Source organism: Perognathus longimembris, chromosome 15, assembly GCF_023159225.1.
Source record: "Perognathus longimembris pacificus isolate PPM17 chromosome 15, ASM2315922v1, whole genome shotgun sequence".
Classification (NCBI taxonomy): Eukaryota; Metazoa; Chordata; class Mammalia; order Rodentia; family Heteromyidae; genus Perognathus; species Perognathus longimembris.
This window is the reverse complement of record NC_063175.1, coordinates 11,451,747-11,467,195: the sequence shown is the minus strand read 5'-3', so window position 1 is coordinate 11,467,195 and position 15,449 is coordinate 11,451,747. Positions and strand designations below refer to the sequence as shown.

Below are 15,449 nucleotides of genomic sequence, written 5' to 3'. Positions count from 1 at the left end.
GCACTCTTGCCACTAGGCCATATTCCCAGCCCTGTAACCCTTCTGTATATCACCTTAATAATAACAATAAAACTTGAAAAATTAAAAAATAACTAAAGGAAAACAGGCTAGAGGTGTGGCAATAGAGTGCCTGCCTAGCAAGTGGGTAGCCCTCAGGTCAAACTCTAGTACTGCCAATAAATGATTAAATATAAATAAAAATCAAACAAGGAACAACAAGCTAGGCATCAAAGATTTGTATCTTAACCTGAAAGATCAATCTGTGTGGTTCAGCCAGTATATAGCCTTTCTCCTGAGTCCTGTGGCTCCCAGTGATGAAGATTCTGAATTAATGTATTCCCCAGATCCTGGTGATTTGCATTGCCGAGGGAAAAAGTGTTTTGTTTAAAGCATGATATAATCATGGCTTCAAAGTTATTCCTATGTAGACCTTAGGAAACCTATCATCTCATCTTCATATCAAATAAACAACTGTTTGTCTCTCTGTTGTTATACTTTAGTTCAAGAAGTCTTGCAGGATGCATAGCTTATGGCAGAATCTCTGTACATGTCAATCTTTCTATCCGTCTATCCATCACTATCTGTCTATTGCCTATCTCAGTCTTTATTCATCTCTATCCATGGATCTACCTTTATTGATCTCCCTTCATCTATCTCTAGCTCCACACAACTATTTCTATCTATATATCCATATGTTTCTATCTGTCTTATCCATGCATCCATCTATCTTGTCTATCCAACTATCTCTCTTCCTCCTCTCTTCTCTATCTCTCTCCCTGCCCCCTCTCTCTAGCTCTCTTTCTCTTTTTTATGTAAGTTTTGTTCCTTTGGCTCTTAATTGCTTCAGGAGAATTTCTTTACAGTGTGTTTTGTAGCCCAATTACAGGTTAATTTAAAACAATTCCAAGTACACCTGACTATAATGCAATAGACTTTTCATTTATTTTGTTTCCCTGCTTCTACTTGTATTACATATGCTCCTCCCTGAGTTTAAAAATAGAGCTAGACTAGATCACAGACACCTCTGCTTCCCAAAGCAGTGTTCCAGGGACAGATATGCCCGGGAGAAAAGATGCATTACAAAATCAAGACCAAGTCATGAAAACAAAAGCCTTCAAAACAGGTTTGCTTGAACAAAATTATTTCAACTTAGACGAAGAGACCAGTGCCGCTCTTATATTCCCCATATGCTCATAACTCAGAAGATGAATGTCTTTTTTTTTTTTTTTTGCCAGTCCTGGGCCTTGGACTCAGGGCCTGAGCACTGTCCCTGACTTCTTTTTGCTCAAGGCTAGCACTCTGCCACTTGAGCCACAGCGCCACTTCTGGCCGTTTTCTGTATATGTGGTGCTGGGGAATTGAACCCAGGGCCTCATGTATACGAGGCAAGCACTTTTGCCACTAGGCCATATCCCCAGCCCCAACATTTTCTAACTACATATTGTTTGCCAAAATATTGCATTTATATGAAGACTGGGACTTCTTTGTGAATGCTTTTGCTGTTGCTCTGTCCCAGGTGGTACAGTACAGCCTCATGCAAAACCTTTCTCTCTGGCAGGCACTCAACTAAGTCACACTTTTGGACTAACATTATCCTGCCGCAGGGGACTATTTCTTTTCTGTGCATTAAAAAAAAATATCTTCAAGGGCTAGGAATGTGGTTTAGTGGAAGAATGCTTGCCTAACATGCATGAACCCCTGGGTTAGATTCCTCATTAAAAAACAAACAAACAAAAAAGCCGGAAGTGGCGCTGTTGCTCAAGTGGTAGAGTGATAACCCAGTCCAAGCCCCAGGACTGGCAAAAAAAGAGTTTTCTTAAGTAGTTGTACAATTCAATACATCTTACAATGTATCTTGATCCATGTCACACCTTCCATGGTTCTCCCCCATCGCCTCAAGTTACCTGGTTTCCTTTTCACATATATACATAGATTATTATTATATTATTGTGATTTTTCTGTGCAATTCTATACAAGACCTGTCTCTGTTTCCCTCTGTCCACCCTAGGGAAATTGCGAGTTCTCAGGGACCAGTAGGTCTATCTTTTACTTTCTCCAGTAAAGCTCAGATTGGTTAATGGTAAAGAGCTAATCTCATGGTGTGAACCTGAATTTTATTCCTCATCTCCTAATGTCTAGGTGATATTTTCATGGGTTCATTAGATCAAGTGAAATGTTGTAGTCATCTTTCTTTGGGGACTTAAGGTTGAATAACACTAATAGAATGTAGAAATTTCCCTTGATTCATTCGTCTGCACATGCATACTGCCATATTGTATGCATTCGATGCCATGCTAGACCCTAGGAATAGTGAAGTGCCAGACTTTGAAGTCAGGCCCCACTTTACCACGTGAACCCCACTTTATCACATGAACCTGAGATAAGCAGGCCCTGTGAGCAGACCCAGGACAAGCCCATTAGGGCCCAGTCGGTCTAGAACTCTAACCGCTGGGAATGCTTAACTCTGACCACCCCTAGAATGCCTCGAACCCTGAGCCAATCAGATTTGTACCTGTGTCCTAATCTTGCTTGCTTGAACACCTGATTGTTGTAACTTTGTTTTTTGCCTTTATAAGCCCTGTGTAATCGTAGCTCGGGGCTCCCTCCTAACCTCGGCTGTGTCGGTGGGTAGGACGAGGCCCGAGTTGCAGCTCGCTTAAATAAAGCCTTGCCTTGCTTTTGCATTTCGGAATGTCTGAGTCTCGGTGGTCTTCTTGGGGGTCGTCTCGCGGCTTGGCACAACAATAGCTGTAGGCAACGGAGTCATATAGCTGCATGCATGTATGTTGTAATGAATACCGTGAAATCAGAGTGTGGGCCGTAAGAGAGTGTGACCAATAAAGCCTTTGAACCGAAACCAGGTCCCCTAGGATATGTTCACAAGCTGGGGCTGGAAAGCGAGAGAAGGCAGATGAGGCAAAGAGCTCCAGAAGAGCTTCCAGAAACTTCAAGAATGAAGTCCCCTAGGTGTGAAAGGATAAAGTTCTTGGAGACCACGGGAGATGGAGGCTGGAGGCTGTGCTTGATCTTGTAGAGTCATGTAATGGGAAGGGAGGGTAGTGTTCTTGATGTAGTTTAAGTCCTTCTTGTATTTTAAGCAGGAATGTGACCTACACATACAACTGAACATTTGCAAAGTGGTCAGTCCTTCAGAAGAAGAGTCTGGCTAAGGCTTGGTTGATTGGATGTGACAGGCATGAGAGGAGTTTGGCACTTGGGGAAGGAAGTAGGATTTCAAAATCTGGGGGGACTGAGGACACTACCTACCTAGTATTGGGAGCATATTGAATACAGGGGACCGGGGACCAGACTGGTGCCCAGACTTCCTTACCCCAAGGGCTCTGTCTCCTGAAGTGGGGAATGTTGCCGTTGGCATGGCTCTCTAGGACTGGGGTAATTTTGAGCCTCATCTATGGGATTCTGGATTGTGGCAACCTAAGTTTTAGTTTGTGAAATTTAATTAATTGGTTCTACTTAAGGTGGGGCTTCAGGCTTCGCAAAACTGCATTGAGGTAAATCCAGCCAAATTTGCCTTTGTGCTTTTGAATTCATTGTTGATCATAGAGAAATAAAAGGCTTTCTCCTAAAAATTATACTTGTATATCTTGCAGGCCTCAGATTAGAGCTTTTATTTGTCTCTTATTAAAGAACAGTACTGGATGAGATGGGGGAGGGAGAGAGAGGAGAAAGTAAGTCAGTGCAATTTGAAACTCAAGCATTTTGCTTTAGAAGAATAAAGTATTAATATGACAGATAAGAAGCCAAGAGCTATAAGTGTCGCAACTGTACTTCACAACTGTACAGTCACAACTTCACTTCAAGCAGCGAGTTGCTATTCCCAGCCCACCGGATTTTTGTAATTCTCAGGGTTACTGGGGTTTATCACATACTAAAAAAAAGTATAAATGCAAATAAAAAAGTGACGGTTTTATAATAGTGAAGCAAGCTGTCTAACAGATTAAGGAGCAAGGAAAAGTCAGAGACTGGCTACTCACTCCTCTCAATGCCAAAAAGGGTTGTTCAGCAAATACAATCCCAGGAGATATCTGTGAAAAGAGGTCATTGCAGACTTTGAACAAATTTGATACCTAAAGCTCCAAACAAGCCTTTCTTTTACCCGAGCAGCTCTTTAAAGTGTCTGATCAGGTGTGCAAAACACAGCATAGTTGTTCCTTGGCATCCATGGAGGATTGGTTCCAGAACCCCTTCTATAAAATGCCATTACGGGGCAGTTACGGGGCTGGGAATATGGCCTAGTGGTACTTACCTCGCATACATGAAGCCCTAGGTTCGATTCCTCAGTACCACATAAACAGAAAAAGTCAGAAGTAGCGCTGTGGCTCAAGTGATAGAATGTTCGCCTTGAGCAAAAAGAAGGCAGGAACAGTGCTCAGGCCCTGAGTCCAAGCCCCCAGGACTGGCCAAAAAAAAAAAAAGGAAGAAAAAAACAGTTGCTATACTGTATTGGTTAGGAAACAATGGCAACAAAGATTCTGTATGTGTTCAGAACAGACAGAAGCAAAGTAATCCTAACTACATTCTTCATCTACAAATTCAACCAACCATGTTTCAAAGTCTAAGGAAGGGGTAGATACAGAAGACAGACTATAACAAGGATGTTTAACACTTACAGAGCGCTCATTCTAGCCATGAGGATTGTTGCACCAGCCATCCTATGAAATAAGCAGTTCCGCCCTCCCTATTTCACGGATGGAAAAAAGGAGACTGGGGAGGCTGTCACTAGGGCCAATACAAGAAGATGAGCACTTGGCTTGAGTATGTGCTCTCACTTGTGAGTCTATCGTGCCTTCGTGGCTTATGCTAACATTAGTCATGGTTGTGGAAAACAAGAAATGACTAACTGTCCAATAGTTGGGAAACAAATGGTGTGGGAGAAGCTCAGTACCAGTGGCTTCTGCCTGGGGTCCTAGCTACTTAGGAGGCTAAGACAAGAGGATCATTGTTCAAAGCCATGCTGGACAAGAAAAAAACAACAACAAACAGCGAACAATGGAGCTAGGGCTACTGGTGAAACACTAGCTTTGAACAAAAGAGCTCAGGGACAGCACCCAGGCCCTGAGTTGAAGCCCAAGAACTAGATAATGGAGCAAGCTGGGTGCTGTGGCTCAACACCTGTAATCCTTGTCCCAGGAGGCTGACATCTGAGGATTATGGTTCAAAGCCATCCCAGGAAGAAAAGCCTGTGAGATTCTATCTCCAATTAACCAACAAAAAGTCAGAAGTGGAGCTGTAGCTCAAGAAGAAGAGCTCTAGGGTTGAGAGGACAAGCTAAGGGAGGGCGTGAGGCCCTGAGGTCAAGCCCCAGGACTCATTCACATCATCATCATCATCATCATCATCATCACCATCATCATCATCACAATAACGGAAATGCATAATTGTTGACTTTAAAAAATCGTGGCTGTGGAACCAGTTACAGAGCAGTTTATATAAGATCTTGGGTTCCTGTAATACAAACCATGGGATATCTATAATAATAAATAATTGATCCTTCCAAAATTCTTCTTCTTGGAAGGTCGTGGGTTAGATTGTTAAAAGTGGCTGTTAGGTAAGCTGAGTACTAGACTGTGCAGTGAGCCCATACCCATCAGTCTCTGTTTTATTTTGAAAAGAGTAAGTCATCAGATAGTTTCATCTGTAAGTATTTTCAATCTATATTTTATACAATGGCAATTACATGATCATATTAATAACCATTACTTACATTGTCCTATTAATTACTTAAGATTATAAAACATAAATGATTACCAAATATTGAAATTGACCAGTTAGAGGACAAATTTCCAGATTGCTCATAATTATCACAAATGGTTTGACTGCATATTCCACTTTTTAAAAAAATCAGGATGTAGGCTGCTAATGTAGCTTAGCGGTAGAGTGTTTGCCTAGCATGTATGAAGCCCTGGGTTCGATTCCTCAGCACTGTATACATAGAAAAGCCTGAAGTGGGCTCTGTGGCTCAAGCAGTAGAGTGCTAGCCTTGAGCAAAAAGAAGCCAGGGACAGTGCTCAGGCTCTGAGTTCAAGCCCTAAGACTGGCCAAAAAAAAAAAAAATTCAGGATGCAAGTAAGTTCTGCATGTTATAACTAATTATGATTTCTTAGCTTAAGCAATAAATTATCTTTCCATCTTTTTCCTACATGCAATTTCCTATTCAAGAAGTTGGGTTAGGCGTAGCAGTTGTGGCTCAAATAGTAGAAGACTAGCTTAACAAGCACAAGGCCTGGAGTTCAAACCCCAGTACAAAATAAAAGTTCTTGCAGAGTTTTAACACAATATGGATTTTTCTGAGTACCTTTTTTTTTCTCCTATGAGGAATATGCCATTGTATTGTTGTGCCAAGTCGGGAAACCACCACCAAGAAGACCACCGAGACTCAGACATTCCGAAATGCAAAAGCAAGGCAAGGCTTTATGTAAGCGAGCTGCAACTCAGGCCTCGTCCTACCCACTGACACAGCGGAGGTTAGGAGGAAGCCCCGAGCTGCGATTGCACAGGGCTTATAAAGGCAAAAGACAAAGTTGCAGCAATCAGGTGTTTAAGCAAGCAAGATTACGGGTACAAATCTGATTGGCTCAGGGCTCGAGGTATTCTAGGGGCAGTTAGAGTTAAGTATTCCCACTCATTAGAGTTCTCGACCAGCTGGGCCCTAATAAGCTTGTCCTGGGTTTGCTCACAGGGCCTGCTTATTTTCAGGTTCACGTGGTAAAGTGGGGTTCGCGCGGTAAAGTGGGGCCTGACTTCAAAGTCTGGCACTTCAGTATGTGTAAGCCACCATTTGTTAATCTGTTCACTTGGACTATGGGTTGTTTTCTGGCTTGGATGGTGGCCAAAGTGTGCTCTAGTCCTCTCCATTTCGTATCACCACCTTGAATGTATGAGAGCTCTACTTGACCCCGTGTACTTGCCCAGTACTTGGTACAGTCGATTCATAAATGCTAACTATTCTAATCAAAATATACTGGAGTTGTATTGAAGTTTTAGTTTGCACTTTCCTGAGGGCCAGTGATGTTGAATGCTTTTTCATGGGCTTCTTTGCAATCCATATGATTTAGTAAAGTGTCTGTTCAAATTAAGCCATTTTTCACTGGGCTGCTTTACATCCTATCTTTTAACTCTGAAGACTATATTTTTGAATCAGATATCTGTTTTCAAATACTTTTCCCAGACTTACCTTTTCAAGAGCAAAAGTATCTATCTATCTATCTATCATCTGTCTATCTACCTGTCTACCATCTATCTATGTGTCTGTCTGTGTGTCTATCTTCTAGAGATGGTATTCCTTTTGTTACCTAAGCTAGTCCAGATCTTGAGCTCAGGCAATCCACCTGCCTCAGCCTTCCAAGCGCTGTGACTACAGCCACATACCACAAGGCCTAGCAGAAATGATACTGGGTTTAAACTTGGCCTCCTACTCGTTAGGCAGGTGTTATACCTCTAGCCTCACCTCCAGGCCTATCAATTGTGACAAACATTTTGTGCTGATGAAAGTTGTTACAAACATAGGACATTGGATATAAGGAAACATATATACAGCTGATTTGTTTTCACTCATGTTTTGTGAACAAAAAATTAACTTTTAAAGTTTTAAAAATAAATAAATAAACTTTACAAAGCCTATGGCTGGGGATGTGGCTTAGTTGTAGAGCGTTTGCCTAGCACGCTCAAGGCCCTGGATTCATTTCCTCTGTGCCACAGAAACTAAAACTAAAATTAATTACAAACAAAGTCTACTACTTAAAAAAAGAAGACATGGAAAGATACCTTTGAGTGATAAAAAGCTTCATGAATTTTAGAGTTCTTCCCATTTAAGCAATTGGCATTTCAGGTTGATAGCCAAATGGTTACCTTCCCTTACTTCCTTTGTTAGTATTGTGGGAATCCCTTAGCTCCCTAGACTATGCACTTTTTTGTTCTTGTGTCAGCACGGGGCCTTGAACGCAGAGCTGCACCCTCTCACTTGGCTTCTTTTGCTCAAGGCTGGTACTTTATTACTTGAACCACAGCATCACATTTAGCTTTTTGGTGATTAGTTGGGGATAAGAATCACATAAACTTTTCAGCCTGGGCTGGCTTTGAATTGCAATCCTCAGATCTCAGTCTTTTGAGTTGCTAGGATTACAGATGTGAGACATGAGTGCTCAGTTAGGCTTAATGACTTCTTCTTCTTCTTTTTTTTTTTTTTTTGGTTGGTCACTGGTGTGACTTCTGGGCCTGGGTGCTGTCCCTAAGCTCTTCAGCTCAAGACTGGTGCTCTACCACTTGCACTACAGTGCCACTTCCGGTTTTCTGGTGGTTAACTAGAGATAAGAGTCTCACAGCCTTTGCTGCCCGTGCTGGCTTTGATCCATGATCCTCAGATCTCAGCCTCCTCAGTAGCCAGGATTACAGGCATGAACCACCAGTGCCCAGCAAGACTCTATTCTTAATGTTCAAGTCCTCTAATATTGTCTTATGTTTCTGCAATTGTAGGGTGACTTCTGTGCAGTGTTGTACAGAGTCCCTTCACTCTTAAGTATAGAGGCCTGGCTGTCATTATTAAGCATAATTCCTGCCAAACTCTAGCAAACCTGACCAGTGTACTAGTCTGCATGATTCAGAAAAATCAGGATCAGGAATGGACATCACAGGAAGTAGAGGTGTGGCTCGATGGTTAGAGCTCTAGCCTTGAGTAGAGAAAAGGCTAAGCAAGAGTGCAAGGCCCTAAGTTGAAGTCCCACTGCAAGCAAAAATACTTAAGTAAATATTAAAATGGGAAAAGGAAATCTTATTCCTCATATAATCTCATAATTAAAAAAAAAAGAATGAGGGGCTAGGAATATGGCGTAGTGGTAAAGTGCTTGCCTCGTATACATGAAGCCCTGGGTTCGATTCCTCAGCACCACATATATAGAAAAAGCCAGAAGTGGTGCTGTGGCTCAAGTGGCAGAGTGCTAGCCTTGAGCACAAAGAAGCCAGGGACAGTGCTCAGGCCCTGAGGTCCAAGCCCCAGGACTGGCAAAAGACAAAACAAAAGAATGAAGTCATACAACATCCACTAGCAGCACTACCACGGAAGGAGACTGGAACGGAACGAGGGGCTGACTCAAATAGCAGAGCGGTTCCAGGGAAACAGAGTGGGAGCAGGAAGTGGCGGCTGGGCCACCCAGACTACAGCTGTAGGAAGCATGCTGTTTTATTCTTGTGTGCGAACACATTACAGCCTCTGGTAAGATGTATAGGTTTGAATTTTTTTCACGTGATGCATTCCTAAGGAAGCATTTATAAAATCTGCTGTTCCTCAGGACTATCCACTGTCAAGAATATGGAACTTTTAAAAAGCCTCTTCAACAGAATTTTACGCAACCCAAACCTTATTAAAATAAACATTCTGGCCTAGAATGTTCAAGAACAACTTGTTATGGAAGTTGTATGCTTGGAGGACATTTCGAAAGAGTACAGACATTGGGAGGATGCTTTTCATTGTCTGTGTTTTTGCCCAACCCTGGGCCCGGGTAAATAAAATTGACTAAGTGGGCTGGGAATGTGGCCTAGTGGTAGTGCTCGCCTTGCATACATGCAGCCCTGGGTTCCATTCCTCAGCACCATATATACAGAAAAAGCTAGAACTGGGGCCTTGGGTCAAGTGGCAGAGTGCTAGCCTTGAGCAAAAAGAAGCCAGGGACAGTGCTCAGGCCCTGAGGTCAAGCCCCAGGACTGGCAAAAAAAAACCACCCCTAACAAACAATAAAACAACAAACCCAACTGACTGTGCAGGGCTCCCAGATGCAAAATCCCACGTGGCCCACTTCTGAACCAGTCCAGTTAAGCTTTGGGTAAGTCCTAAATACCTTAGGCCACAGAGCTGAAGTTGGCATTCTGTTCTCCCAGCCCTGTTGGCTTTTGCTTCCTCCTCCCTTTCCCGGCACTCCCTCTGCAGTGTTTCCTGTCTTCTCACTCTATGTCAAGCTGGAATGGGGTGACTCACCCTAGACAAACCATTTTGCAGATTAGCAGTGTGAGTCCCCCTCCCTCTACTAGATGAACCTTGAGAATTGGCCATAACCTTGGCCTTGAAGCCCTAGAGCCATTTCTTTCCCTGCAAAGATCAGTGAGCCCTGCCCAGAATCTCTGCCTGGGACCTGTCATCCATAATTCATACAGGGGAGGGTTGTTGAGGTATTTGGAGTCCTCCATCCCTCCCTCCCTTTCTCCCTCCCTCCCTCCCTTTCTCCCTCCCTCCTCTTCCCTCTCTCTTCTCTCCTGCCAGTGAATTCAAGGCATCAAGCTCTTGCTTGGGTTTTTCACTCAAGGCTGGTGCTGTACAGCTTGAATCACAGCTCTGCTTCCGGCTTGTTCACAGTTAATTGGAGATAAGCGGCTCTCACACTTTTCTGCCTGGGCTGACTTTGAAACACAATCCTTTGATCTTATTCTCCTGAGCTAGCTAGGATTACAGGTGTGAGCTACCACCACCTGGCTCTTTCTTATGTTCTTTACATTGGTGAGGAAAAGAAGGCTTGGAGACTTTAAGTAACAGGTCCGGGTTTATTTACTTGGAGCATGTGATTCTTAAATCTCAAAACGCCCCCTACTCAAGGAGAAAAATAAAGTCTGAGGAAATTCCAGTCATTCTGCCTCTGAGAAGTCCAGCAGTTGCCTCTTCTCTATGGTTCAGTTACTGGCAGACAGCTCTAGTCTAAAAATATGAAATGGAAAGTTCTAAAAGTAAACAATTTATAAGTTTTCTTTAAAAAAAAACTTTTGTTCTGAGCTTCAAAAGGCTGTACAAGCCATTTTGCACAACACCTTGTCAAAAAATTTGTGTTCAATTAATAAATAATTTTTTTAAAAAAGGCTGTACAAGGGCTGGGAATATGGCCTAGTGGCAAGAGTGCTTGTCTTGTATACATGAAGCCCTGGGTTCGATTCCCCAGCACCACATATATAGAAAATGGCCAGAAGTGGTGCTATGGCTCAAGTGGCAGAGTGCTAGCCTTGAGCAAAAAGAAGCCAGGGACAGTGCTCAGGCCCTGAGTCCAAGCCCAGGACTGGCAAAAAAAAAAAAAAGGCTGTACAAGGGGGTTATAATGTAATAAGTCTGTCTAAGTGTCCAGAGTCTTCAGTTCACTCACTCCTCCCTCATCTTCCCCTTCCCACCTGCCCTCCCTCCTCCACCTCTTGTGTAGCTAGGATTACAGGTGTGAGCCACCAGCTCCTGGCTTCTGATTTGCTTGTGATGCTTCTCTTTCTAGATTTTCAGAACGCCTCTGTCACTTTAATGGACGCACATTCTTTGTCTATGTTTCAGGCACACAGGCATGTAAATTGTGTAAATCAGTGTTGAAAGGCCGGTGCTGTTTTGCTAGCTGAAGTTCACATTAAAATAGCACAAAGCCAACCTTAACATAGCATGTTAGTTTTGTTAGTGCTACAACACCAAAATTTTAACTCCTTATGCAAACAGTTCTTGTTGTTTTTTTTTTACATTAAGTAGTAAAACAGCTTGTAGTAATCAAAATTATAATTTCCCTCAAAAATCTTCCTGTCACACAAGCTAAACTTGGTGTTTTGTGCTTAACACTCTCAGGGGGCACTTCAAGAACTGGTGGTTTTCGTTGCTTTGATTTTTGAGCTGGTACTGGGGCTTGCATTTAGGCCTGGGCACTATCCGGTACCTTTTTCACTGAGGGCTGGTACTCTACCACTTAGGCCACAGCTCTGCTTCCAGCTTTTTGCTAGCTAAGATCAGAACCTCACGGACTTGTCTTCCTGGACTGGCTTTGAACTGTGACCCTCGGATCTCAGCCTCCTGAGTAGCTAGGATTGGGTGTGAGCCCTGGTGCTGCACCTCGAGGAGTGTTAACAAGGGTGTAGCTTGGTGCTGTCCTCCATGAGAGCACAGGACTTGCTCCTGAGAAGAGAGCTGTAATAGCATCTTGTGATTGGGATGAGTCTACCATGCTGACCACCAAGGGGACTTCCTCTTCTGTTTACTGCTTCGAAGAGGCCTTGCATCCACTTCCCTTTGGTTATGCCTACTAAGCAGCATGTCCAGAGGAGTGAAATGCATATTTACTCTGCTGTTTGTTTCTGAGAATGGATCAAGCTGTTTTGAGAATGCCTGAATAGCTTTGTACCACTTTATTGGCTCCACAAGATGGCAGAAGCAATAACCAATGAAATTTACAAACTTTCAGTATGCTTAGTGCTCAGAGGTAACACTACAATTCACTTTTAACTAAATGCCCACGAAGGAAATCTTTGTGCTTGAGCTTTGCTGTGTGTCCACACCTGCATTGGCCTCAGAAATTACCTCTTGCCACTTCTTCTGCAAAGAAACTTTGTCTAAGATCGTGTGTGCGCATGTGCACGTGAGCATACGTGAGCATGCGTGCGCACATGCTGGCCCTGGGTCTTGAACTCAGCGCCTAGGTGCTGTCCCTGAGCTCCTTTGCTCAAGGCTAGTTCTCTGCCACTTGAACCACTACTCCACTTTCAGTTTTTTGATGGTTAATTGGACATGAGAGTCTTATAGACTTTCCTACCTGGGCTAGTTTTGAACCACCATCCTCAGATCTCAACTTCCTGCGTAGCTAGACTTACAGCTGTAACCTACCAGTGCCTGGAAGGATAGATAGAGTCTTTGGTCTCTGCAGGTGGTCTTCCGATAGCATCTGCTTACACTGAAGACTTTGTCTTTGGAACCAATTTCCCTAAACTTCTAATTACTGGGAACTCAGTAAACTAACATATAATCAGCTTTTTTAGATAATATTTTCCCCTGTCCTGGGGCTTGGACTCAGGGCCTGAGCACTGTCCCTGGCTTCTTTTTGCTCAAGGCTAGCACTCTGCCACTTGAGCCACAGTGCCACCTCTGGCCATTTTCTATATATATGTGGTGCTGAGGAATCGAACCCAGGGCTTTGTGCATGCTAGGCAAGCACTCTACCACTAAGCCATATTCCCAGCCCTAAATCCTCATTTTAAAGCTAATGCTTCACATGTTTCCAAGGGTGTTAGAAAAGAAGAGCGAGCACATGTGGGACCGTGAAGAACAGAGGCGTTGGAAGCCCTGACAATCAAGTGGGGTTCTATTCAGACCCACCTAAACCATTGATGACTCATAGAGTCTAGGGGTAGGTTCTTTTTCTCTGCCAATTAAAGAATTAAGGGCAGGAAAAATTTTAAAGCAGGGAAAGTTAATTTGACAGTTAACAAGAAACATTGAGGAGGACTCTTTGACCAGAGGGGCCCCAAAGATCGGAGCCCATCTAGACCAGCCAATACACTGTCCCCTTTCCCTCAGCCTCCAGCCCCCTGAAAGTTTTTTGTTTCGTTGGTTGAGTCATGGCCACGTATCCCGGGAGATCTCTTGTTGCTTTCCTCACCTCAGAGCTGGAGTGTGGAAGTTTTCTTTGAGCTGGGTCCCCTGCTTGGGTGAGGCCTCTTCGTGAGCACGGAAGGAGGACTGTCCCCTTCCCTGCCTCTCATGGAAGGAACCAGAGACACATTCTGTGACAATGTCATGCTCACTTTTGTCCCACCCACTTTTCCCTAACTACCCGACCAGGGGACAGCTAAGTCCCCCTCATTACTGACATGGTCTTCAGCAATGACACAAATACACTGGCAGTAACCATGACCTTCATGGGGATTTCACAGGACAAGGTGAGGCTAGGATCTGTGAAAGTCTTTTGAGAGGCTCTGAGTCTGTTTAGGACTCTTTAGAGATTCTACTGCCTTTATAATAAATATGGCTTTGCTGAATTGAAATTCACATACCGTGCCTTCCACCCGTTTCAAAGGTTCCATTCAGTGGCTTAGTGGATACAGGTATGTGCAACCATCAGAACAGTCCACTTGAAACACTTAGGTTGTCTCAGAAAACCCACATCCTTTAGCTCTCATTTCCTACCCCTTTCCCATGTCTGATTTTTACTTTTTGTTGATTTATAAAGGATGATTTTACACGAAACAAGGTAAGACAAAGAGTACTGGTGCATGACTTGAAAACACTGCTTCCGCTGCAAGCCTGCGAGAAGGACTTGCATTAGCCAGCAGGTGCACTGGCAGGGGCAGGGTGGGTGAGCGGAGTACAATTCCAGGCTTGTTTCTATTTTGAGACACGGAGAAGGGTGCGTACTCACTGTTGAAGCCAGGCCATACGTGTGGCTGGCTCTGCGAGACGGCCAGCCAGCAGCAATGCGTGGATGGGCAGAGGGGCCAGCAGGAAGCAGCTCCGCTCAGCCCCAGCAAGTCCTCATCTTCAGGACACTGAGGGTGCTTTTCCTTGAATTTGACTTAAGGCATCAGAGGAAGGAAAGCAAATGAAAAGAAGGGAGGGAGGAGCTCCTTTCTGCACAGACATCACTGTGGAGAAGCAGCGTGAATGCGTGTGTGCGCGATGGTTGCTGGGGAAAAACCAACTCAGCTTCGGTCTCCCCTTTACTACAGGTCGCCAGATCCCACCGTTGGACCCCCATGAAAATGGAAGCAGTGGAATGCTCAAGCTTGGAAGCCAGAGCTCCCAAGTCAACCGTCGCTGCTGCTGAACAGAGGCCTGAGCCTTTACCCCGGGACCTGCTGAGGGAGCCTGCGCTGGGATCCGGCACCCACGTCCTCCTGGAAGACCTGCGGGGAGCGGAGCAGGCAATGCCCCTGACAAAAAGACCGTAGAAAACTGGAAGAAAAGAACAACCATCGCCACACCATCCCAACACGCCTCAAGTCCATGATGCACCAGAGTATGATCAGACTTATTAGGTAATAGGTATCGTTGCTTTTATTAAAAATCTTAGAAAAAATTTTCAAGTTTATACACGAATCTGACAGTAGAATTTTCCTCTGACTCTGTGTCACCAGTGTAGCCAGGTTCAATCATTTCTCCAGGGCCTTCGTTACATGGCCAGCCATCGCCCCAAGGAAGTATCAGTGCAGAAGGCAAGTTTCCATCTGGCTTTGGAAAAAAGCCTTTATTACTTTTCCAAAATCGGAGAACTGTAACTGGACCGTCACTCAAGGTGTCTCTAAAAGAAAAGAAAGATCCATAGAGACCAGAATCTGTTTCTCTCTTGAGCTAATTGATAAACTCCGCCCCCCCCCCCCCCCACTTTTGGTCACATATAAACAAACCAAATCGGACTGAAAGATTGCTTACAGTATAGGGGTTAGGGTCTGGTTTAGGAGAGTCAGTTAAGAAGTTGTTACTATTATAAGGGAAGGTATAAATACTATTCAGGAGACCACACAGTATATATCACCCCCCCACCCAGGTAACTTTAAGAGGCAAAGAATACACAAAGTCTTGTTTTATTAAGAGAATAAGTCATGGTATCATATCTAACGCAAAAATTAACCAGAGGATGTTTAAGTCTAAACTGTAAGGCAAACTTCCAATAGTAGCAATAGGGCACAGCAAAGCCAGCCAGAAGAAGTATTATCACCAT

General features: G+C 43.9%; 1 protein-coding gene across 1 annotated transcript in view; it reads left to right on the top strand.

Annotated features, from left to right (window-relative positions):
- Positions 1–14,688, top strand: part of Rab31 (RAB31, member RAS oncogene family) — a 120,699-nt gene extending 106,011 nt beyond the window's left edge. Inside the window, exon 7 of the mRNA XM_048363108.1 lies at positions 14,458–14,688. Within this exon, the coding sequence (XP_048219065.1) occupies positions 14,458–14,555 (98 nt within the window). The 3' untranslated portion in view covers positions 14,556–14,688. The remainder of the gene's footprint in view (positions 1–14,457) is intronic.
- Positions 14,689–15,449: the final 761 nt, after the last annotated feature.